The sequence below is a fragment of the Trichoplusia ni genome, chromosome 23 (genome assembly GCF_003590095.1).
Source record: "Trichoplusia ni isolate ovarian cell line Hi5 chromosome 23, tn1, whole genome shotgun sequence".
Classification (NCBI taxonomy): Eukaryota; Metazoa; Arthropoda; class Insecta; order Lepidoptera; family Noctuidae; genus Trichoplusia; species Trichoplusia ni.
This window is the reverse complement of record NC_039500.1, coordinates 1626228-1651646: the sequence shown is the minus strand read 5'-3', so window position 1 is coordinate 1651646 and position 25419 is coordinate 1626228. Positions and strand designations below refer to the sequence as shown.

Genomic DNA, 25419 nt, shown 5'->3' with positions numbered 1-25419 from the left:
ATGGTTGAGTACGTCTTAATATTTGCTAATGTTCTTTGAAGCTAATAAATTATTGCCAATTTATGCCTTAATCGTACACTCAGAATATATGACGTATTTGTGTCTATATAGGAAATTATGTAACTTGTTATTACATTAGAATAAATTACTTGCAATTTTATACTTCAAGCGTCCGCCTATAAATTTTTCTCATAATTATCATCGCAAATAAATTTTATGATGGATTTTGCTATGGAATTAATATAGTTGATGTGATTAGAAATGATAGGGATTATAGATGGCAGCACTGTAACTGCGAGAGACTGGGAAATACACTACGACTGTTGTTTCAACACATAAACGCTTACTGTAACCTATTATAGCAGGTTTTTTGTCTTTGGGGAAGCGAGACGGAACGCACACTGGGCATAGCGACATCTCGCTTCTTCTATCACTAAAACTCGTAACGCCGGCACTGTTCACTAGGACTATATAATGAAACATTTGTTTTAGTTCGTGAGTTGACTGCTTTAACTTTAAATAACTCTAATATTACAGGGTTTATAGAAATGGTATAGTGCTCGCAGTCAATGCACTAGGTACCTACCGGGCTACCGCATACAATTCGCAAAAAACAAGTTTTATCTACAGTTAAAAATAACCGAAGTTTATTTAAAACTGTCTTTTTCACGACATGTTGTCAAGTACTTTGCTCCAAATTTTAGACGGTACCAAAAGTACCTAGTGCAATTACTGCTATGAAACAGTGAGAAATGAAACCTTAAGTCTCGAATGTCAGCGATACATATTTATATTAAGGTTTTATTACATGATCTTTTTCTATATGAATGTCGGGTGTTAGAAGGCGTGTAAGACTGATTTGATTCAGAAGCTCAATAACGATCAAATTCAATATTCTCTTGAATTCTTTATTTTTGAAAAATAATGTTTTGTATATTTAAGTATAACGATTTTATGTTAAAACGTGTATATGTTACTGGGAAAATTAAATTAGATATGTGATGAATTTTATGCAATCGTTTCTCGTTAGTTTAACACTTGGTGTATGTAAAATATTTATATCAAATGCATTTAATTACGGAGTGTTAATTATGTACTGTACAGGCAAATATACATTTTGCTTTTTTTTTTATTGAACTGTTTACTTTTTTAAATAAATGCCGTGTCACGTGTAATAAGGAATAATATTACTTAGATACTGTCAAATCCTAAAATTTTCAGGATAAGGAGAAAAGATATAACTTTCTTAAGTGAAAATGTATATTTGCCTATTAAATTTTATATTTGTGCGTCTTTAATCGAGTGTATGCTATTTATATTGTAAAATAGATTGAAATTAGAGTTGTTCCTAGATATTACAAAATTATGTATATATGAAGTAAATAAAAAATTATTTACATATAACGCTTGGTTATTATTTGATCGACAATCCTTTTTCCAATAGCAGACGCTTGGGTCTATCGCTTTAAAAGCATAATTAATTATGAAGTCATAATTAATTTCCAGTGTCGCGTTCTTCACAATTCAAGTCATTTGCTAAAGACTTGTTATCCGTGAAGCACGAAAACGCTTGTCCTAAACGGGGATCGAAACCACGACAAGTGGCGCACTGGATTTGACGTGGCAATCACTCGGCTACCCGTGCAGTCTTCAGTCTCTAGGAACTGTGTCATACAATCTAATTTGTGGTTGATGGAGAAACAGACGTCGACGACGGCACATGATCCTTCAAAAGTGAAAAGAAATACTTTCCAGGAAGATATTTAAAAATAATAACAAAATCATAATCATCATGTATTTTATTCCATGACAAGTAATATCGTTGTTTCACAAACATACTCACATCACAAATCATTATAATTAGTATTAAAAATAAAAACAATACATCAATTGACTAGTGAGGCAATATGTTGCAATGTACCCATGCGTGCAAACCCTGTCTAAATTATTATCTTTATTACGTATTTACAGTAACATGAAACATATGGCACAAAAAAGAAAACTTTTATTTCACCACTTCCGCAATATTTTAAGCGATAAAAGAAATTTCGAGAGATTTCAAGTTTAATGTAATTTTGAAACTACAAAATAGTGGTGGTAAGACCAGGCAGAAGTGGTGAAACAATTTAAAATATCAAAATTAACGCTTAAAACAGACAAACATTGCATAAAAATTTCGATCAAATCACATCAGATTACCATATATTATTTAACTAATTACAATAGAAATAAGACACTACACAGTCCAACGGCGGCGTTATTACATATCTGTCATAGTAAAATTTTAAGACAGTTTAACATGTCAAGAGCGAGTCGGACTAGCGAAACTGAGGGTTTCGGCAAAATAGGCTAAGGAAAAACAAAATAGCAAGAAAATCAGTAGACCATCACATTTATGACCGTCCAAATCGGTGCTCAAAATTGATTTTTAATTTTGTTAAATTTCAAAAATCTAGCTATTAGATACCTACAGCCTGCTGAATGCGGCCAGGCAGCGAACACTTTATAAGGTTCCGATCTTAACCCTTTACCAAATTTGCATCTATCAAATTGCCAATTTATCTTCCAGTATTGCAATACTATGATCCCGGTTTACTATGATTCTGCAAAATATGTAATACAGCCGCGAACCGATGGAAAGTTGACTGCGACAATTGGGAGTACCAAATAAGTATTTCGAAAACACTTTAAAGATTAAATCACACTAATGTAGTGTCTACATCTGCTTTAAATTTAAATTAATATTGTGCTTGTACTTGTTAGACGTTGCAATACTGTAAAACATTATGAAATTAACAAGGTTTTTTCAAATGATTTAGACGCTTTTTAGTGGAATAAGCAGCTTAAAATGAATAGTGATTTGGCTTCAATACAGATTATAAGAAATATCGCTTTAATACTTAAGCTTACCACGACAAATATAAGGTATACACACGAACAAAGACCTTTTGATCATAAACTTTTGACAATTCAAAGAAAGTGTAGACACAAACGCATAACAGTAAAGCATTACAATTATAATTATCATTCATTATTATCTCCGTCATAAGATTAGTAGAATTAGGATATCTAACTATTTTTTATAAGTCTACTGAGGGTCTACCCAGACCTCAAAAAATTAAAATGTTGGTACTGTGGAAGAAAGACACCACTATACGCTATATATTGCGCCATCTCACTTCTACAATGGCAACAGTCTTACTTTAAGAGAAAGTAGACCCTTTGATTAGAATTCTGAGGAAAACTTATGTATACAGTGATGAGCAATACTGCAGTGTTACTATTTAATAACAATAATATTTTACACTGGTAATACTGTTCTACAGATAAATACACCACTAGGGCAAATGAATGAAATCCACATTTCTATATGAGCAACTTGGTGTAACTTACCTTTAGAAGTACAGTCATAGCATAAAAGTATTTATTCATTCATTAAATTAATGAGATATATTTAGTGACTACATGGAATAAAGTAACTACTGTCAAAGTGAACCTACAAACTAGCCGTGAACTGTTAATGATGGGTCATTAATTAATGTCAAAACTACTCTCAAACTCTCAAACTACACAAAAAACTTGTATAATGAAATGCAATTTGTGAAAAGCGAAATCCAACTCTCATAAATTACACTGTGGGTTAAGTCTTTTAGGCGTTTAATTATAGAATCAGCCACTAATACACACAACATACACAAATTTGGGCCATTGTGGACCTTATTTTGTATGTGTTATAGTATTTATTTATGTAGCAGATCTCCAAGCTGTTTACTATTGGTATTTTAACGAGTGATTCAGGTTTCCCAATGTAATCTGTTATCGTATATATCAGGATTAGTTAGTGGAGTGAGCAGAAGACACCAGAGTCCGAATCCTAGTAAGAAGTTAAATACAATTAATACCCGTTGGAGGGGCGCGAACTCAGTTATTTCAGCGAAGTTCGGGAAGCCCATGTGATTGCAGAACATGTGAGCAACTAGCGGAGCGACGAAGTGTCCTGGGAAAGAGATTTATTCATATCTACAATATACAATGTGGAAATAAAAAAAACTTTACCGAAAAACCGATACCAAGTTTGGGAAAAAGTACCTTTCATTAAAAATAAAATCAAAGGCGTAATAGTGATAATTGATCTTTTTTCGATTTGTATCGACTGATTGATCATAATAGTGGCGATTATTTATTAAGATGACCTAAAATAATTTGCTAATTATGCCAAAGTATTTAATATTTATAGCAGGATAGTGTATTGTTTATGAACATATTTTTTGTCTCAATTAATTAAAAATCTTACTCACCTGTCCTTACAAATAAATATGCTGAATAAGCACCAAATAAAGTAGTGTATGTAAACTGGAATGCTGAAAAAATAAAGTTATTTTTATACTATTCTAATAAGAATTCACATCAATTAATTATCAACTGGGTTGTCATTCTACTGTAGGACTTAATAAAATTTAATAAAAACCTTCTTAGTGTAGCATACTCTATGGTAGTTATTTAAAAAAATATATAGAATAGCCTTCTACATTTATCAAGATACATGCATTTTGCTGATGCAATATCAGTACCAATATTAATGCATACGAGTAATAATAGTATCTTATTAATTGGCTATGAATACTGAATAGTTGCCAAAATTGTTTTATAATCTAAAATATCTATTAAAAGAACTTACTTGATATCATTAAAGCTGTTTTGAATTCAAACCCAGCTTTCATCTGTTCAAACATGTGATGGAAATGAGCTGAAAGATGAATAAATAATTAAGCATATTTCTAATGAAAAAGAAAAACATACACCATGTAAGGTTGTTAGAGTTCTATTCAATTTAAAAAGCACATCTTTGAAACACCCTGTAGCTAGATATGAAACACTTAAAAATATCAACATCTGTGCAGAGATTTTTTGTTACATTGTGAAAGGCTTAAGATATTGAATTTTGGTCAAACTGATAACAGATATGGATAACAACAGATTTATTTTTAAATCATTTTTTTTATGTATCAGCAACTGCTACATGCATTTTATTATTTAGCTAAGTAATGATTACTATTATTATAGTAATCACACTAACTGCTTAATGTAAGTTTCTAGCAATTTGGAGAATTTGCTCAGTCTATTAATGATGATAGCAGTTTGTAAAGAAAATTTGCATACATTATGTAACACCCTATAGTCAGTAGTTTTATCTCATGACAATACTCACCAACACCAAAAAGTAATGGTCCTACAAATACTGCAGTCATGGGTTCTAAGCATTGCAACAGGAGAGGTATCATACAAGCTCTGAACACCCACTCCTCACTCAACGGGGCCATGAAATGGTTCCGCACCCACACCAAATCTTGCCAACTGGATAACCAGTATATGGGTTCTATGTGAAGAAAATAAATCCTCATTAAATTGTGTTGTTTGTGGTATAATTTATATAGCAGTACACTAATACAAAAAGTTTATATTATACATAAAAAGTAAAATAAATTAAAGTAATTGTCTATTGTTTTTTCGGTAATTGAATTATGAATATTCATGTAACATTAAAATATATATCACCTGCGTACAGTTTCCATATTCCAGACAGAAACTGCATAGTCAATGGTCCCAAAAATAGAATAGCAGTCAAAAACAGAGGCGCAAAAATAGCTGGAACAACCCCAGACCAACGCAGTCCCAACTGTTCATACAAATTTCCTTTACTCAAGGTTTCCCCAGTGAAAAAACATTGTACGAAAAATGGTGCCAATAACATCATAACAGACACACTGAAAAACCTTCTCTTAATAGTAGACGGATGATCTCTGAAAATAAAGTACAGATTAATATGGATATGATTTGTTTAACTCTAAACGTAAAATATATTATTGTAATTTACCTGCTCAACGTAGACCTCCACACATATAAACTAGCAACATATGAAAATGTTAGAAAAATACATGCCAAAATGGATAAACTACATTGATTTACGTCAAACAACTCTGTGAAAGACATCTTAAATAGAAAAAGCACAAGCACAATATTAGCACAAATTACATAAATAAAATATTGAAAAATAGGAATTCAAAACAGCTTCAGCTTCCAAGACATTATATTTCTGACATTCTTTTTTTTCATGTTTGGTTGTGTCAGGCAAACGGTGTTTCCAGCTTAAAGTTATTTTTTTATATACTATTTGCTTTATTCATTGGCACATTCAGTAAGAACATTTTAATGCCTACTTATAATTTATTAATTTAAATGCTAACTTTGTAATATGCAATTGTTAGCAAAAAAAATAACAATCAATCACTTTACCCCACAGTAATTTACGAGTAGCGAAGTACTAGTGTACTTCTACCATTGTGAAAAAAAGTGTTTTGCAGGCTTCTGAGCTAAATGTCTGTATTGTAACCGTGTGCATTATAAGTATATGAAATTAAGTTGCCATCATGAAAAATTTAAACGTTATTAATTTGAACGCATTAATAAGAAAAAAAACACATTTCATGTTATTTTGTAGGTGGCGCTGCGAGCGCCGTCGCCATATTTCTAAATCCGCCATATTTTGCTGAGAGTCGCCCGTCGCTTGAGGGTAGTAGTGTGGATTTTCAACATAATTTATTCAGATAATGAATATTATCAGTTTAATATCATAATTTTAGTGTCAGTGATTAGTGTGATATTTATATAAAGATAGAACTTACATCTAGCAATAACGAATGTGGTATATTCTCCGTTTCCCGTTTTGTCTGCCCAATCTAATCTAAACAGAAAATGGCCGACGGTGTTGGTGCGGGTGTCTCCTTTGTTTAGGGCTGAATTCTAGTGAAAATAAGTGTTAAAAGAAATAATGCCTAGTGCCTCGTTTTCCTCTTCGCGTTCTTACGTGCGTAGATCGCGGAGAAAAGGTGGACATAGAATACCACTACCTTCTAGGACACAATCGAGTAAGTAATCCGGGTCGGCCGAAGTCGCCCCGATCTTTAGAAATGCTTCGTTATTCATATTTCCTTGATCATGTAACTCGGCTTCACACACAAATCATTTCGCTGGTTGTTAATTAGTGCAATAAAGTCTAATTTATGCAGCTGTAATATCGTTTTGACATGTCCGTTTTATGTGAAAATGTTGGAGCTTTGGTATTGAATTTTGAATAAGTCGATCATTGTCCCTCAAACATGATTGACATGTAAATTCTTATTTCATTACATTCAAAGTTTAATTATGATTTCGGCTAACACATTTCAGTGACATTTTGCGCAATATGGGTATTGATTTGCTAGATGAAAACTTATTTTACACGGAATGACGAAACAGCTGTTCTGATACACAGCCGAAAAGCAGATGTATATTTGTATGAAGTTACGAAACTTTTTTCATTTCAGTTCAAATACATTGCTGTATTTTCGAAATTACTTGTTTGTTTTTTTGCTTTAAACATTATAATATAGAATAATATGAATAACTGTGACTTGAGTACTTTCATAAATGTAGTGTAATGTTATTTACTTTTACTACTTTGCAATATAGGCGGTTTGTAGGTGTTTATTTTGTGTTTTGCTTTTGATATTCTAAGTATCTGTACCCATATATATGACAAATAATTTTACTGAAATAAGCACATTTTCTATGCTCTGCCACTTGATTACTGCCATTTGTTTAATAATAATAAATTCAGATGTCTAAACCATGATATAAAAACATATTTCTTTTCTTCAAAATACCCACATATTACACCTTTGTTCTCATAAGAAGCGTCCTTCATTTGTCATCAAAAAGTTATGAATAAATTATTGGGTATAATAAAAAGTTAATATATTATAGCTGATTATGAAGGACAAACTTAAGGAAGTTGAATTCTGTATTGGTATTTTTGCATAACCTTTTGTCAATACATACCAGTTCTGTTAACAAATAACACATAATTATTACATGTGTGAAGTTGGTTGTGAAAATTAAGTGGACTATTTTAATTCAAAACAATTTAATTTGTAAGATTCAATGGTCAATATTAGGTTTTTGTAATGTTTTTGATCTATACATTGTGTTAACAATATGGGTATGTGAGTATTTATTGCCATTTGCCTATTCATTATTGATGTTCATAAGATATAATCATTAAGACTTTCTCTTTTATCATAAACCACAAATAAACTTTAATATTTTATTTAATGAGCATCAAAATCTAAATGTATGATAATCAAATATACTAAGCACTTTAAAAACAATAGTTTTCAGTAAGTTTTAAATAATAACATTAGTCAACATACAAAATTCATTGTAATAGATTGTTTGTTTCTACAAAAATGTGAAACCATTCATTCAGACATGACTCATGATAATATATTCACAATAATGAATATAATAACTACACATTTCTAGTTTTAAGAAGGTAATTGCACACTTTACACATACCTATATTATATCTCAATCAGGTCAAAACATTTGGCAACTCATCAAAACTACTTAAACTACTTTTTAGTTCATGTCTCAAAAGTAACACAGGCATCATTGATCTTCATTTTATTTCGAAAAGTAAAATGCATTTGCTATTTTGAAAATATGCTAAGAGTTGAAAAGGAGGATGTATAAACATTAACACTAGTATGTCACGCTAAAGAGGATGCTATCAAAATACTTATACATATTATTAGAGAAACTTACTATCTTTGATGAACTATTAAAAGATATTTGCCAGTTACTACTATTGAATCTTGATTACTCATTAATATATCACAATAAAGTTATTTTCACATAGCATTGCATGTGTATAGGCTAAGCGGAAACATGATACTGGTAATACTTGTTTAACACTAAAAACCTGTTTTAAAGTACCATATTTTACATTCCAAAGAAATATTTATCACTAATTAGGTAATTATCTCACTATTGTTTACAAATAAAAAGGTTATGTTATTTTAAATTTATTTATCAATACCATAAAAACATGGGCTGATAAGTGTTTTGTTTGTAAACAGATTCTTCTTTTAATGTAATATGTGTAACCAGGTTTATCAACACTTTTGTTTAATAATTTGTTTTATATAGAATACTGTTTAAATATTTTTTTATTTTAATATTTCATCAGTGATATTTAATAAAAACTTGGTAATGGTTTGTTAGTTACACTGTTTTACCAACAAATCGATTGTAAAATCTTTTATTCTTTCTTACCAAAAAGTCAGTTAAGAGACTGAGTCATTGATTTTGAATGCAATATGTGTAATACAAGTGCAATAGTTAATAGTAATGTGTGTTATTGATGTTGCAGGCGAGCCATGTGAGTCAGTGCCGTGCCCCAACAACGTGACGGGCAGCGCGATGGCGGCGACGGCGGCGTGCGCGGGCGCGAGCGGCAGCGGCGGCGGCGGCGCCCCGCCCGTGCCCGCGGCCGCGCCCGCTTCCACGCCCGGCCACCACAGCCCCTACGACCTGCGCCGCAAGTCGCCGCCAGCCTACCACGAACCTGGGCCTTCTGGCACCTGCTCTCTACCTGCCAGAAAGAGGCCCAGAACGTTAGTATACTCTACTGCTTGTAAGCCAACTTAATCTTTCGCAGTATACATTGTCCTTTCAAGTTCTTACTACTGACATGAAACCTATTATTAAGTCAGGAATAAGCATATTAAAACTGATGTATTTGTAACTCATAAGTATGTTTTGTAATACTTAGTATTTCTCAGTAATTATTTTAAAACATAATTACAAACTTCTTGCTAGAGGGCATTGCAATAATTTGCCATGATATTATATCTTAAAATTTGTTCTTATATCTTTAAAATTGATTTGTTTACTCTTAAACTAAAATTGTCCTCACACAGGTCACTGTCTCAAGGAGTGGATGTGTGCAATGTATCACAGTACCTGCAGTACGAGCTGCCTGATGAAGTGTTGCTGTGTATCCTCTCACACCTCACGGAACGGGATCTCTGTCGCGTCGCGCAAGTCTGCAAGAGATTTAACACTATTGCAAATGATACTGAATTATGGTAAAATCACTAATATCATTTTAAATATAAAAGTTGTATTAAGTAATTCAATATACTGCAAATTACAGATGTATATCACTTTATGTTCTCTGAGCCTCTGAGGAATATATCTATGTATAATAAATAAAATACTCTAGCAACAATGTTGCTAGTCATTTTAACACTGTAAAATTATGTTTAGGCAATTAATTAGTTATGTAGTTTATGTTGTGCACAGAAAATTAATGAACATTTCTATTTATTTTCTGCAGGAAAAGTTTATATCAATCAGTGTTTGAATATGATATGCCACTGATGCACCCTGCACCATGTCAGTTTGAGTTTGTTGCTCCGGACGAGTGCGACGCGGACAATCCTTGGAAAGAAAGCTTTAGGCAGCTATACTACGGCATTCACGTGCGGCCCAATTACCGTCCTAAGAAGGATTCACGCATCAAACACTTTAACACAATCAGGGTGAGTTGAATATCTTGTTGACATTTCACCCAGCTAAGTACTGGGTCTTTGCCATACATTAAAAATAATAATTGACTGGGCTAATATTTGTCCCATGCTCACTTGTAAACGGGAAGTTAGCTAAAGTAAGTGCCATTGGTTTGTAGTTTGAGCCGCGGCTATTTGTGCATCGTTTTCATGTTTAGATTTGATCTACTTTGATGGTCAAGATATCGGAAACGTTGATAAGTTCGTACTGATAATGCGCGCTCTGGTCAGGCGGCCCTGGAGTACGTGGAGGAGCGCGGCACGGCGGGCGCGGGCGCGGCGGCGGCGGCGGCGGGGGGGGCCTGCGCGTGCGGCGCGCCCGCCTGCGCCTGCCGCCGCGCGCCGCCGCACGCGCCCGCGCTGCTGTTCGTGCACGCCGGCCTCTACCAGGAGGAGTGCCTCGCCATCGACACCGACGTGCAGCTCATAGGTCTGGGACACACTACATAACACTCAAACATTACATAACACTGAGATCACATTCTTCTAGCCTGACTTTTTATGCATGATTCTCAGAGCTTTGCTTAGTATTCATTAAAGAAAAACAGAAACTATATTCAGAGTCCTGATATGACATTGCTGTTAACCTTGACAGCTTAAAATAATTGGCAATCCCCCCTTGGCTGTTTTAATCTATATGTTTGTAGTCAGTGTTTAGTTAAGTCAATGTATATATTTCTAAATCTCGTTAATATAATGCATGTTAAATATAACGCAACTACAGCATAGCATTTACTTACTTACTCCACACATAAGCCAAAAATCAATCCAAAACATGATTTGGACGAATGACATGGTCAAAAGCCATCAACAACACACAGCCGCTCATGCCGTCATGATCTCATATCATGGTAAGCAACCCATATAATACACTCTAAACCTACAAACACTTATTTACAATAACATCTACAGGTTGTGCTGCTGGCAATGTAGCAGAGTCAGTTGTATTGGAGCGTGAGGCGGAGTCGACGTTAACGTTTGCGGAAGGCGCGAACCGCGCGTACGCAGGTCACATGACGCTCAAGTTCTCTCCCGACGCGACCAGCACTATGCAACACCACAAGCACTACTGCCTCGAGGTATCCGACAACTGCTCGCCCACCGTAGACCACTGCATCATACGAAGTGCTAGTGTCGGTAAGTTACAATATCTATTGTCTGGCCGGTCGGTCTAGTGGTTAGTGACCCTGACTGCCACACCGGAGGTCGTGAGTTCGATTCCCACGCAGGACAAATGTTTGTGTGATGAGCATGACCATTTGTTCTGTGTCTGGATGTAATTTGTTTTGTAAATGTATGATATTAAAAAAATACAAGTATGTCTCTCTCTCTCAGCTGTCTAGTACTCATAATACAAGCTTGGCTAGAATGTGGAATATGAGGACATCAAGTGCCTTTTTTGTAGCCAAATAAGATGGTTAAAATCTCTATCAGAATAGAAAATAGTGTCTATTTTAAAGTTATCATAATGAACATAACTCTATACCACTTGCATATGTTGTTTTGAATACAATGTAAGTTATAAGCCTACCTTATTGTTAGTCACCTCAACTATAAAAAACATACTATCCTTATCGAGGTTCTTGGCAAATTATGTTTCACACACTTTACTTATAGGATTCGTGATTGACATAATTTTGTGTAAAAACTATAAACCAATCCTTTGTTTTTGAGTGTATAATAGTTTCGCTCTGTTACCTTCAAAAATGAATATAACCAAACTCCATGATTTTGTCAAATCTAGCCTCTGTAGTTAATTTGAAACATATGTTTTGCACAGCCAAGATATTTTTATTCTATGTCCTTTAATGTCTACATAATAAAAAAGTGATACATGATACTTAAACCATAAATCTAAATGTCATTAAATCTGGCTAGTGGGCGCGGCGGTGTGTGTGAGCGGCGCGGGCGCGAACCCTGTGATCAAGCACTGCGACATCAGCGACTGCGAGAACGTGGGGCTGTACGTGACGGACTACGCGCAGGGCGCCTACCAGGACAACGAGATCTCACGGAACGCGCTCGCCGGCATCTGGGTCAAGAACTTCGCCAACCCCATCATGCGCAGGAACCACATACACCACGGCAGGGATGTCGGTATATTCACCTTTGAAAATGGCTTGGTAAGTCTGAAACAACTATTTTGTGTGTGACCCCTTGATCTCCTTGCAAAGCCTTCCTCTTTGTTATCCATACTTCCTAATTATACCATACCATAATATGTGGGGTGAAAGTCATTAGGAGTAGTTATATAACCAAACTAGCTGTTGCCCGCGACTTAGACGTAGAAGATATAAGTTATGATTTAGGTATACCTGCCCGGTTTTTTTCACACTTTCCATTATATCTTAGCTTCTATTATGAGCGTGATGGTTTATACCCTTAAGCCTTCCTCGATGAAAGGTCTATTCAACACAAAAAGAATTTTTCAATTTGGACCAGTAGTTCCTGAGATTAGCGCGTTCAAACAAACAAACTCTTCAGCTTTATATATTAGTATAGATATATAGATATTATTTGGTGTGACTGTCACACCACCACACTTTCGTGTTCAGGTGGTAATAGTCTTTGTTGATTATCACATTGTTTATACTAGTACTTTTTTTACGTTTTGGGATAATTTATCTATAGTACGATTTTTAATTATAAAATTTTATTAAAAAATTATAATCTGCATTATACATACATCGTATCATACATTTACAATTTAGCATACTTATAATCTTTTTTATTATTATGTATTAAGAGACTAATACTAGTCATAAAATATTTGCAGGGCTATTTCGAAGCAAACGACATCCACAACAACAGAATTGCTGGTTTCGAAGTGAAAGCCGGCGCAAATCCCACCGTAGTCCACTGCGAGATCCACCACGGTCAGACAGGCGGCATATACGTCCACGAGTCAGGCCTAGGCCAGTTTATAGATAACAAAATACACTCTAACAATTTTGCTGGAGTCTGGATCACGTCCAATAGTAACCCTACGATTAGGCGCAATGAAATATACAATGGCCATCAAGGCGGAGTGTATATATTTGGGGAAGGACGCGGTTTGATTGAGCACAATAATATTTATGGAAACGCTTTAGCTGGTATACAGGTAAGCCATCATAATCCTTGTTTGTTGTTGATTTTTTTCATCGTAAATAACATCCTACTAAATCCTATTCAGAGCTAAAGACTTGTTCATTTTATTGATTTTTGGAGTAAATTACATCACTTGCTAATTTTATTAACCTATCTCATCAAATTATTCATATTATTTTTAATCTATTACCAACCTCTTACCTCTATTATTTGGCTTTGTTATTGTAAATGAAGATGTATTACATTTGTTGACGACTTTTTCCCTTTATTATTACACTATTAAACTAAACTCTTGTTGGTGTCTTCTATATCAGTAGTACCATTGAAGTGCAATCTTGGATCACCATGTACCTGACACGCCATTACAACCAACTCAACAGACCTCCAAGGTACTAAGCATCACAACTAGTACTATGTCACTTATTAAATATGACCTCTCCATTACAGATACGTACAAACAGTGACCCAATAGTTAGGCACAACAAAATCCACCATGGGCAACATGGCGGCATCTACGTACATGAAAAGGGCCAAGGGCTTATAGAAGAAAATGAAGTGTACGCGAATACGCTAGCCGGTGTCTGGATCACGACGGGTTCAACGCCCGTCCTGAGACGCAACCGTATACATTCAGGGAAACAGGTATGTCTTGTGGATCTTGCGAGCTATTCTAGTATAGATGATATCAAGAGTTTATTTACTTTATTAATTGAACAAAATGACCTAGAATCAGAAAATCTGTGAACTAAATCTGGTTATGATACATGTAACACCGTTTTTAGCTGGGCGGTTACTAAGGATTGTTAAATAATAAATACCAATATTTAATGTCCCATAGGTCGGAGTATACTTCTACGACAACGGCCATGGAAAATTAGAAGACAACGACATTTTCAACCATTTGTACTCGGGCGTTCAGATACGGACGGGTAGCAACCCCGTGATCCGAGGCAACAAGATATGGGGCGGCCAGAACGGCGGTGTTCTAGTGTATAACGGGGGGCTCGGCCTTCTAGAACAGAACGAGATCTTCGATAACGCCATGGCCGGAGTGTGGATAAAGACTGACTCCAACCCTACGCTCAAGCGGAATAAAATATTCGATGGGCGCGACGGGGGTATTTGTATTTTTAATGGGGGGAAGGTGAGTGTTGTAATGTTCTTGTTCGTGTTGTTATTAAGAGCTGCTTTGTTCATTGTGACTTTCATTCTTGTTTCTTTTTCTGAAATTCTGTTATACTATTTCGAATGTTAATGGAAAATTAATGCATGATTGTAACTTTTTAAATTGAGCATAATGAATGGCGCGTTGCTGCGATTTCGATTTATTCAGTCACCAAAATGTAGTTTCATATTTAAATCTATTTTAACAATAAAAGATTGTTCATTATTGACAACTACTTATAAACAGCCCAATTTACTTCTTTCGCTTGTATTGTCGTATGTATTCGTTCTCTCTTCTTTATTTGTACGATAATTCATGTAAATTATTCATATAATTCATTTACTTTTTCTATTCTGTCCAGGGCGTTCTCGAGGAGAACGATATATTTCGTAACGCGCAAGCGGGCGTGTTAATATCGACGCAGAGCCACCCGGTGCTGCGACGTAACCGCATCTTCGACGGTCTCGCCGCCGGCGTCGAGATCACTAACAATGCCACTGCCACATTGGAACATAACCAGATTTTTAATAATAGATTTGGAGGTGAGTTAATTGGAATTTTATTAGAATTGCATACATGCTATTTTGTGTTTTTCTGACGCAAATTGCCTTTTTTGACAGCTAACTAATTCAATCATAAGCAAGCAGAAAATCTAAACTCTTTAGTAAAAAATGCACATTTTGGAGCAACAAAACTTTTATTACTTAGCTATATTTGCAACTGAATAAAAATAACCAATTTGCTTTGCTCCAGGTCTATGTCTCGCGTCGGGAGTGTCGCCGCTGGTACGAGGTAACAAGATCTTCAGCAACCAGGACGCGGTCGAGAAGGCCGTGGGCGGCGGACAGTGCCTATACAAAATCTCATCTTACACTTCCTTTCCCATGCACGACTTTTACAGGTAGGTTATCATAACAGTTTCTAGAAGTTCCTCATCGACTTGTCATATAAATAATAGATGGCATGTTGTCTTGCCTTTTTAAAGATAAAAATGGTTTTAAGTACGCTGATTGAGACGCGAATAAAAAAAAAAAAGACTTATGGATCTGTATGCGAGTATGGGATGCCGTTGTGGCATCGCGGTTCTATGAACGGATGCATGATCGAGTTTGCAGGTTCGAACCCCATGCAAGCAAGTACCAATATGACTTTTAAAAGTTATATGTACTTTGTGAAAGCACCAGGATTACAAATATTTTGATCATGGTGAGCAAGTATGGTGATAATCACAGCCTTTGCCAACATTAGGGAAGGTTGTTATTATATCTTAGAGTAAATAGGTGTACGGCGATACAGTATAATGTATATTATCTTTTTCTCATATAATATTTTTTCTGTACAATAACGAATGGTGTCAACAAATCTATAATAAATTCTTTATTTTGTGATTCTAGGTGCCAGACGTGTAACACGACCGACCGCAACGCAATTTGTGTCAATTGCATCAAAACGTGCCATTCCGGACACGACGTAGAATTTATTCGCCATGACAGGTAGGTGACTGGCCATATTTGATTTTACTTCGAATAGAATATCTCTTAGTTGTCGTATGTCGATACCTAACGCTCGTTGTGTGTGGTCCGTCAGATTCTTCTGCGACTGCGGCGCGGGCACGCTGTCCAACCAGTGCCAGCTGCAGGGCGAGCCCACGCAGGACACGGACACGCTGTACGACTCGGCCGCGCCCATGGAGTCGCACACGCTCATGGTGAACTGAGCTGCCATACCCACCGCCCGCGACAAGGACATCAGTATTCGTCGGAAAACTATTTTCTTTTTATTTATTTTTAGGTGTTATTCGCCGCCAATTATATTGTAGTTATTTGTCTCCGCGAGTCGCGACTCGCCCTCTTCTAGTTCAATTATTTTTATTATCTAAAACTTGGTATTGTATATTCTCGTTAGGGAGTCGCTGCCAGTGTGCACATGTGTAACCGGCCGGTAATGTATTTTCATCTTTGTACTTTATAGTTGACGAAACTAATCATATTTCGGACATTGTTACGCTATCTGTATATGTAGGGAGTTTTTTTAATCATCGGTACTTAATAATTATTGTATTTTGTCAAGTAGTATCATGCATTCCCAAAATTGTAATCGTAAACCATAATAACGAGAGATCACATTGATATTTAGAATAATGTTATTCGTTTTATAAGATGTACTGGTAGTAGCTTATATATTATAGTATCTACTAGTTTCATAATCATGGGGAAGTAAATTAGTTTTTGTTTCTTCAAAAAAAATGGTATGATATTTAGTTATGTAATAATTGTCGATCCAGCGACTGTGGCAGTCAGGACAACTTTGTAATATAATGAATCCATATAATTTTAACTTTTTGACTATACTATTTCATTTTTATTTTGGGGCATTTATTCCTTAGCTCTCCTGACAATAAAGTTAATTGGTCAGATGTTTTAGTTAATAAAGATATTTGTACTTGAGTTTGGTTGGTGTAGTGGCGTGGGAGCTCGCCGTGGCCAGACGAGTGTTGCGGACGCATGGCGCGGCGCATTTATTAATCTCTCGTTTAGGAGTCTGCCTCGCCTAACTATTTTGGCGCTCCTAATGCGCTTTGTAAATATTTATGTCACACAATAATCGAAAAAATGTAGTAATTAATGTATTTGTATCATTATATTTTTATTATTGATCACAACATGTATGTTTAATTATGGAATTACGTACGTTATGCTCAGTCGGAGGAGCGTGGCGGCCGCGCTTGATGTAAAGAGCACCTTTGCCTGTGAGCTGTGAGCCAGTAGATAGTCCGGAAATATCATAAGCCGCCTACGCGGCCCGTTAGTGTATATTAAGATGCAAATTAAGAACGAATGTGCGTATTTAATTGGAAAAGATCTTAGGTACAATTGATATTTTATTATATTGTTAATTTAAATTTGGTATTGATATCGATCGAGAAGCAATGTTAGGAACTGGAATGAGCCGTGCGTGAGCGGCCAGAGTGCTGATAGTGATAAGTTAGCCAATAAGCTATAATGAAACCTAAATTACTCAGTAATCACTATTGCAAGTTTCGAATTGTTAAATCGTCTCTCCATAGCACGGTATGTTCTGAATCTGCTTTTTTATAATCCTCAAATCTGTGATCATCGCTAAATGTATAAGTGAAAAATATTTTAGTTGAAACCCCACATACAGTATAAACTACGACTTATGTTATTATTATCTAAAGAATTCAAAATCATTCAATTTTTGTGTCAAATATAACGGGAAATTTGTTGTGGCGCCGATGCTTTTATATATTTGAACGTGAAAATTGTTATTTATTGAATTGTGTCCTTAATTTATTGAATTGAAAACTGGATATTTTGTTTATACACGAAAAAACCACTGTAAAATCCGTGATATACATCATATAATATTATAATTGGAATTTTATTTTACTTACTACTACCCTTTGCCATTCAGAATCTACAAACTAGTTTACCTCAATAGGTATTCATATTTTGAAGACACGATTGAATGAGTGCACACAAATGATTATATTGTTTGCAATTAAATAATAATACATCAAATCGTCCTCCATAATAAATAAGGTCTCACCAGCATCAGTTTGTTTATTATTTTCTATATAATTAACGCTGGAAGCTATCAAAGGAGCAAGATCCTATTTGTTTTTATACGGATCTTACTCAATGTAACAGAAAGCTAAGTTGCGGCTCAATCAATTAAATTCTGCAGTAGAAATCGTAAGTTACGAGCATGACTAATAAAATTACAGGATGCCAGACCAACTACAATGAAATGTATCAATGTTGCGCAGCTCGCAGTAATGAGGTTTTCATAAACGACGTTAACTCTCCAGTCTTGCCATTCACATCTCAAGAGAGCAGCTGCTCTTGTGCGCTCATTATGACATTTTGGACTAAAAAGTACAGTCAGTGACACACAAGTCATAAACTAAAAGTATAGAAACAAATATTTATTCGAGAAAGTTTGGGTCGGGACATGCACTATTACTATGCATCGTATTCAAATGTAGCAAAATCTTTGGTAACGGCATCCTATTCGAAATCGTAAGCGCCTGCGCTGATTCGTGTCCCTTCGTCCAGCATACTCACCATGGAATCCTGATATTTCATGAATGTCAAAAAACTGTTCTGAAATAGTGCTAAATAGTGCCCAAAGGAAAAAAATAGTGCTCTTGTACTTGCGAAGTTATAGCCATAGTTCGATGAGTATGCTGGACGAAGGTTTCGCCCAGCATACTCACCTCCGTCCGGAGAATCTGTATACGCTTCAAACATAATTCATACTTCAAAAAATAGTTCCCAAATAGTGCCAAACGGTGCCCAAAAAGAAAAAACAGTGCTCGAATAACTTCGGAGTTATAGGCTTCGTTCAGTGAGTATGCTGGGCGTAGGTTCTACGGCCAGCATACTCACCTCAGTGCGCGAATATCGAACGAGCTATAGGTATAATTTACGTCTCAAAAAATTGTGCTTGAAATAGTGCCCAATATCAGTCCAATTTTTGCTTGACTTTTAACTTAGAAAACCATTAAATTTTAATGTAACCTTTACATACTAACGTAAAATGGGGTACAGTCGTCGACACATGTTTTTGGACAAAAATATTAAACTTTCTAATTGTAGACTTCATGTTATTGGAAATAATTATGGTATTTTCTCACATGTCAAAAACTTTCGATTAAATGCATTATTATATATTTTATAAATAATAATAAATGAATGAAACTTTAAGCGTAAATGAAGTCTATTACTTCATTGCATTGTGTGTTTGTCTGAATAAAAATAGTCATTTGCAGCCAATAAAATTAATATCTTGAAAAATTGTAAAAAGGAAATTATACAGTTTCTTTTTGTATATATGTTGCAGGCAAAACTTATAACCAGTCAAAACTAGTACTGTGACATAGTTATACAAATTTTTAAAACTCTTTCCAATATCATTGTCCAAAATCATTGTTCCTAGCTACCGGGGTCCCATGCGACGCGCGAAGGCTTAATCATATTATTATAAAGTATTATTAAAATAATGTGTAATTAATAATATTGCGATTCTAAAGTAAATACTCCCTTACATAGACAATTAATAATTTACACAAGACAAAAATTGTTAGAAAGAAAGTTAATAATATTGTATTCGACTGTACTCAATGTAATGTATGTAGAAGTTTACAATCAAATTTAATGATTTTCTAGGTCAAAAGTCAAGCAAAAATTGGACTGATATTGGGCACTATTTCAAGCACAATTTTTTGAGATGTAAATTGTACCTATAGCTCGTTCGATATTCGCGCACTGAGGTGAGTATGCTGGGCGTAGAACCTACGCCCAGCATACTCACTGAACGAAGCCTATAACTCCGAAGTTATTCGAGCACTGTTTTTTCTTTTTGGGCACCGTTTGGCACTATTTGGGAACTATTTTTTGAAGTATGAATTATGTTTGAAGCGTATACAGATTCTCCGGACGGAGGTGAGTATGCTGGGCGAAACCTTCGTCCAGCATACTCATCGAACTATGGCTATAACTTCGCAAGTACAAGAGCACTATTTTTTTCCTTTGGGCACTATTTAGCACTATTTCAGAACAGTTTTTTGACATTCATGAAATATCAGGATTCCATGGTGAGTATGCTGGACGAAGGGACACGCTGATTCATCTATAAAGACGTTCAGGGCGGCAAGCCGGCGATGCTATGTTCAAGGTGGGGATCGAACCCGCAACACGTCAAGCACAGTTATTATTGCGTAGATGTTGATACCTTCATCACTCTACATCCGTGGAGGAAAAACGTAAAAAAATTGTGAGGATGTTCTCTCCTACATCAACAATGTTATAGATAAGTGAAATGCAACCAGTTTTTGTGATCGATTTAATATAATCATGACTAATTAAATTAGATTTATATTTACACATGGCCACTTGTTATAATACTTTTACTAATCCAGTATTTTACTAACATAACAAAATCAAATTACTCATCGGTACATAAATAGAAATCAAATGATATTGATTTATTAATTAATATCTTAAACACGTTGCTTTAGTCGTGGAGATCGTCTTCTCGGAGATACGTGAACACCTTTGAGTGGAGTGTTTACCTTCCTGCAATCATTGCTAAGGGCTGGCAGGCGGGAAGTCTTCGGAGTGCATAAAGGTTTCTTCAATACTGGTATTTGTGGGGTTTTCATCAACATGGATTGAGGAGAAACGACAGTTTTAACAGGCGGCGTCGTTTTCCTCGCATTTCGCCAGCTATTCACGTCATCTTTACTAGGAACGTTCAAGCGATAGGATTTGGAGGGCACGCTCGACGGCAGTTCCACGTTTCTGTTAACCCTGACTGGAATACTTGGGGAAACGACGGTTTGCACTTTAGGTTTAACGTGCGCCACACTTCTTTGTGGTTTGGTTTGTTGAGTACTAATCCTTGGCCTTCTGGCGAAACCGTTGTGAGCAGCTTTATCGTGTCGTTCTGAAGACTTATCAGAGCTCGACTCAAAGAGTTTAGCTTTAGCGAGAACGGCGCCAGCGTTCTGCCGTCGTAGCTTATTTACTGATGGTCTCCCAGAATGACTAGTTTTCTCCACTTCTCCAGTCTTATCCATAAAGAAAGCAGCGGCACTGCGCCATTTTTGATGTGACTGAGGACTCGGTTTACGATTTCTATGGGTAATGTTCTGGTAGCAAGCCGTCTCGGAATCATTTGATTTGGCGCTAGAATTGAAGGTGTTGTTCATTGAGGTTTCGGAAGTTGTGTTGTCCCAACTGTTGTTTACTGTAACATTGAGGGATCTACGAGCAGGTATTCTGCTTACAAGTTTCTCTGTACTATAATCGTTCACACTCACTCGTTTCCGTAAGCGATACTTTTGACTTGCTGACGAAACGTTGTTTATCTCTGATGCAGACGCGTCCCATTCATCTGCGAGAGGTTTTTGAGACTCTAAATTTGGTTTTGCAGCACTGCTCCTATCTCTACGATTCATACCCACGTATGGATAAAATCTATCAGTGTTGTGACTAGACTGCTGTGACTGGGAGGAAACATTCCAAGACTTATGTCTTACGATTTTCGTAATATTTTCTTTCGACCGTCGTCGTATTGAGCCGATTTTTCGCGCACTAGGCGACCGTATAATCTTGGCTTCTTCGTTTGGCCTTATTTTCAGTTCTTTGCTCAGTCTCCTTGCTAAGTGGTCCGAGGTGGGGCAGTGTAACATCGCAACTTCCTCTAATGTTTGTTCATAAACATTTTGTACTTGTTGTAGAGGCTGTACTCTCGGTATGACGTCAGTGAACTCTCTGGAGAGTCTGTTTTCGATGGCGGAGACTCTGCTCTTGATCTCTTCGTATTCTTGTTTAGAGATCCTCACATAATCTTTATCTGACTGCTTCATATCCGGAGACAGGTCAATAGTGTCGTGTGCGCTGAACAAATTTTCAGAGGAAGTTATCAAATCTTCACTGCTGAGGCTCGTTTCAGAGTTTTTATGTGAACTGAAGTCTCTGTTGATGATTGGAGTACTCCGTGCGTCCATTAGGCTAAGTCTTAAACGTTTTCTTTCTAGACCCCTGAAAGTATAACAATAGGTGTTGTAATTCCTAGCAAAAAATAAACCTCTCGACAAATGTACAACAATATTATAATAAAAGCTGTATGACTTACATTTTCATAGGTGTAAATGACAATTCTTTCTGGGGAAGTCCTTTAGTGATTTCTTTCCTGCAAAACGCAAAACAAATTGTTATTCACCCGCACTTAAGTTATTATTAAACAAATATTATCTTCATTGAACTTACTTAGTTTTTGTAGAAAGACCCTCGTATGTATCGAACTTCCGTTTGGCTGCAGACTTGCTCAGTACTGGAGTCTTGCCGTTTTCGTTTACTGTCGCCGGCGTATTAACACTACCTGACACCATCTTGCGAAGGCCATTTAGTACTCCTGGAAAACATAAATAAACAATTATTTTTTTATCAAAACATGCAATACTTTTTATGTTGTTAATATTGAGCCACTTTAGCATGAGTTACTCAGTCTATTCTATTTCAAAAATATTTTTTCGTTGAGACTAAACCATCAAACGAAAAGATGAAAAAGTCCTAGTTACATGTATGTACATTGGGACTCTCAGTGCAACTGCTCACATTCAACGGCTGACACGATGTTGTAACGCCGCGCCATCGAAATATTTGACTGCTACGCTTTTATGGCTAAAGAACCGATTAAAACTTGGGAAACTTGCATAATAAGAAGATAGGTCTTCTCATTGCCATTACAACTCACTTTCTATCACAAATTAAATCAAGTAAACTTACTATTTAATGAGCCACTGCGCCTTTTCTTCTTCCTCCTTGCAAGATATCCATCGGAATCGTCGTCGAGCTGCGTCATTAGCTCTTCAGTCAGCTTCCCAATGTGTTGCGAGTTCTCAATGAACATCTAGTTTTAAGATTACAAAGACTTTACTTAAATAAAGATAATGGAACAATGACCAACAGAGACAGAGATTGGACTCGAAATAACAAGTTACATAATTACATTCCCAAGGAATCATGACAAACAAAGAAGTTGAAAGTCATAACTACTTTTGTTTTGTGGGTTCAAAATGAAATACTCTTTAATAATCACACATGTACATCACATTTGTATCTTGGATTGAATATTAAATTTTGAGTAAGTAATGTAAGTATAAATGCCTACTTTCATCGTCATCATCATCATCTCAGCCTATAGCTGTCCACTGCTGAACATAGTCCACTCCTCTTTTCATCTTACTGTTATAATTAATCAAATAAATTAGTAGTCAGTAACTCATATATTATTCACCTTAACAAGTGCAACATGGTGCTCCAGTCGCTGAGCAGAGGCTGCAGCCGGCAACGGCATAATACTGGGAGCCATCACTATGGCCAGGTTTGATGAGTCCATCAAGTTGTCCTTATGTTTGGAGGCTAAGAAGTTAAGTAACTGGGAAACAAAATAACAATCTGTTACTCCATTGTAAATACAGTAAATTTATTGTCAATAACAAATTCTTACATAAGGTAAAGGTATATTATAGAGCAATCTATATCTATACTAATATATAAAGCTGAAGAGTTTGTTTGTTTGTTTGAACGCGCTAATCTCAGGAACTACTGGTCCAAATTGAAAAATTCTTTTTGTGTTGAATAGACCATTTATCGAGGAAGGCTTTAGGCTATGAACCATCACGCTGCGACTAATAGGAGGGAAGATACAATGGAAAATGTGAAAAAGACAGGGCAGGTATAAATCATAACTTATATCTTCTACCCACGGGGACGAAGTCGCGGGCAACAGCTAGTAATACAATAATTCCTTTATCATGATATAAATAGAATCATACACAGGGACACAACATGATTTCCTTATTGAAACCAGCTTGAAATAAATATAACTAATGATATTTTTTTCTGCACAGATATTCAACTTCTACAATTAAAATTCTAATCTGAATAGCAAGTTCTATTTATTAACAAACTCACCTCCATGATATAATGTAACAGATGAACATGTAATACTGGTAGTAATAGTAATGTGTGGAGAATAGCTTTCAGAGCATCTTCACCCGCAGTCAGTTTACATCGTAACAATAAGTCTTGGACCTCCGCACTGATCAGAGGTTCCGGTAAACATCGTAGGTATAGCTTAAGTACACTTGCCACATCTATAGGATGGTGACCCTCTGATACACAACCTCCGGCATCTAATAGTCTCTGGAAAATTAATACAATGATTTCAGGAATAGTGTCAGTCATACTTGAACAAAGAATGGCAGTACATAAGAATGTAAAGAACACTTAAATCTGGTTACCTTTAGGAACTATTTATAAAAGAGAGAGAATTCGCCTATTAAATTCTCATAAGTCATAGGCTAGCTGACATGACACTTTTGGAGGGAAACAATCCCCATCAATTTAAAAACAAAGGTTTATCATAGTACCTGTGCATAATTTTGAATTAACATTACCTTGATATCTTTTTGTCGGTTTTGAGAACCTGCTTTACGGAATAATCCTTCAACATGAGCGTTTGAACGGAGCACTGAGGACATCTCAGAAACAACTAGAGGAACACTCAATGTACTGCCACAACATATAACACTGCACGATGGAACTTTTGCTAATGGTGCTCCGAATACTGTTTTATGATCCTAAAATAAAAACGAGTATAATTAACTGACAAATCATCACTTTTGTAGCCATTTCTAAAACAGGAAATGAGATTCCACCCACTTTTACACTTTTCATTATAATCTTTTTCAGACGATGTTTCAAGCCCGCCTTTTTCAGTTCCCCGACGATAATTGATTGCAGTTTTCCATGATTTATTCCGTCTGATATTAACATTTTGTTTATTTATATTTATTCTCTATTTCAGATTTCTACCGGAGTATGTTTCAAATCCGCCATCAGTAAATTCGTTAAATGTCGTTCCGTTTTCTATTCTAGTTCGTGTCAAACATATCCAAACTTCAAAATCTCAAGTTCTCCATTTAGTTTATATTTTTATGATAAGGAATAAAAAAAGTAATATAATTTATTGAATTTTGATTCTCTTTAACAAAATGACTCTTAATTTAACTACAAAAATTTGTCTTCAGAAGCCAAAATGCATGTAATGGAACACAAAACGTTCTAAAACGATGGAAACGGTTTTGGAAAATCTTAAAGTAGAAAAAAATACTGG

General features: G+C 35.6%; 3 protein-coding genes across 3 annotated transcripts; 1 reads left to right on the top strand and 2 right to left on the bottom strand.

The window, feature by feature from the left end:
• Window positions 1–1784: 1784 nt before the first annotated feature.
• Window positions 1785–6118, bottom strand: LOC113504815 (CAAX prenyl protease 2-like). Its single transcript, XM_026887278.1, has 6 exons — window positions 5876–6118; window positions 5557–5801; window positions 5210–5377; window positions 4679–4747; window positions 4299–4361; window positions 1785–3997 (listed from the first exon to the last, which is right to left on the bottom strand). The coding sequence occupies exons 1-6, from the start codon at window positions 5989–5991 to the stop codon at window positions 3795–3797; spliced, it is 864 nt and encodes a 287-aa protein (XP_026743079.1). The 5' UTR covers window positions 5992–6118; the 3' UTR covers window positions 1785–3794.
• Window positions 6119–6522: 404 nt separating this feature from the next.
• LOC113504938 (F-box only protein 11-like) lies at window positions 6523–18106 on the top strand. Its single transcript, XM_026887456.1, has 14 exons — window positions 6523–6926; window positions 9251–9494; window positions 9801–9968; window positions 10220–10424; window positions 10683–10881; window positions 11364–11588; window positions 12330–12574; window positions 13228–13554; window positions 13989–14183; window positions 14380–14685; window positions 15068–15248; window positions 15460–15607; window positions 16101–16199; window positions 16294–18106. Exons 1-14 carry the CDS (start codon window positions 6830–6832, stop codon window positions 16421–16423), a joined length of 2769 nt encoding a protein of 922 aa, XP_026743257.1. The 5' UTR covers window positions 6523–6829; the 3' UTR covers window positions 16424–18106.
• Window positions 18107–20544: 2438 nt separating this feature from the next.
• On the bottom strand, window positions 20545–25157 carry LOC113504939. Its single transcript, XM_026887457.1, has 8 exons — window positions 24966–25157; window positions 24701–24883; window positions 24216–24446; window positions 23536–23676; window positions 23025–23148; window positions 22506–22650; window positions 22372–22428; window positions 20545–22277 (listed from the first exon to the last, which is right to left on the bottom strand). Exons 1-8 carry the CDS (start codon window positions 25077–25079, stop codon window positions 20732–20734), a joined length of 2541 nt encoding a protein of 846 aa, XP_026743258.1. The 5' UTR covers window positions 25080–25157; the 3' UTR covers window positions 20545–20731.
• Window positions 25158–25419: the final 262 nt, after the last annotated feature.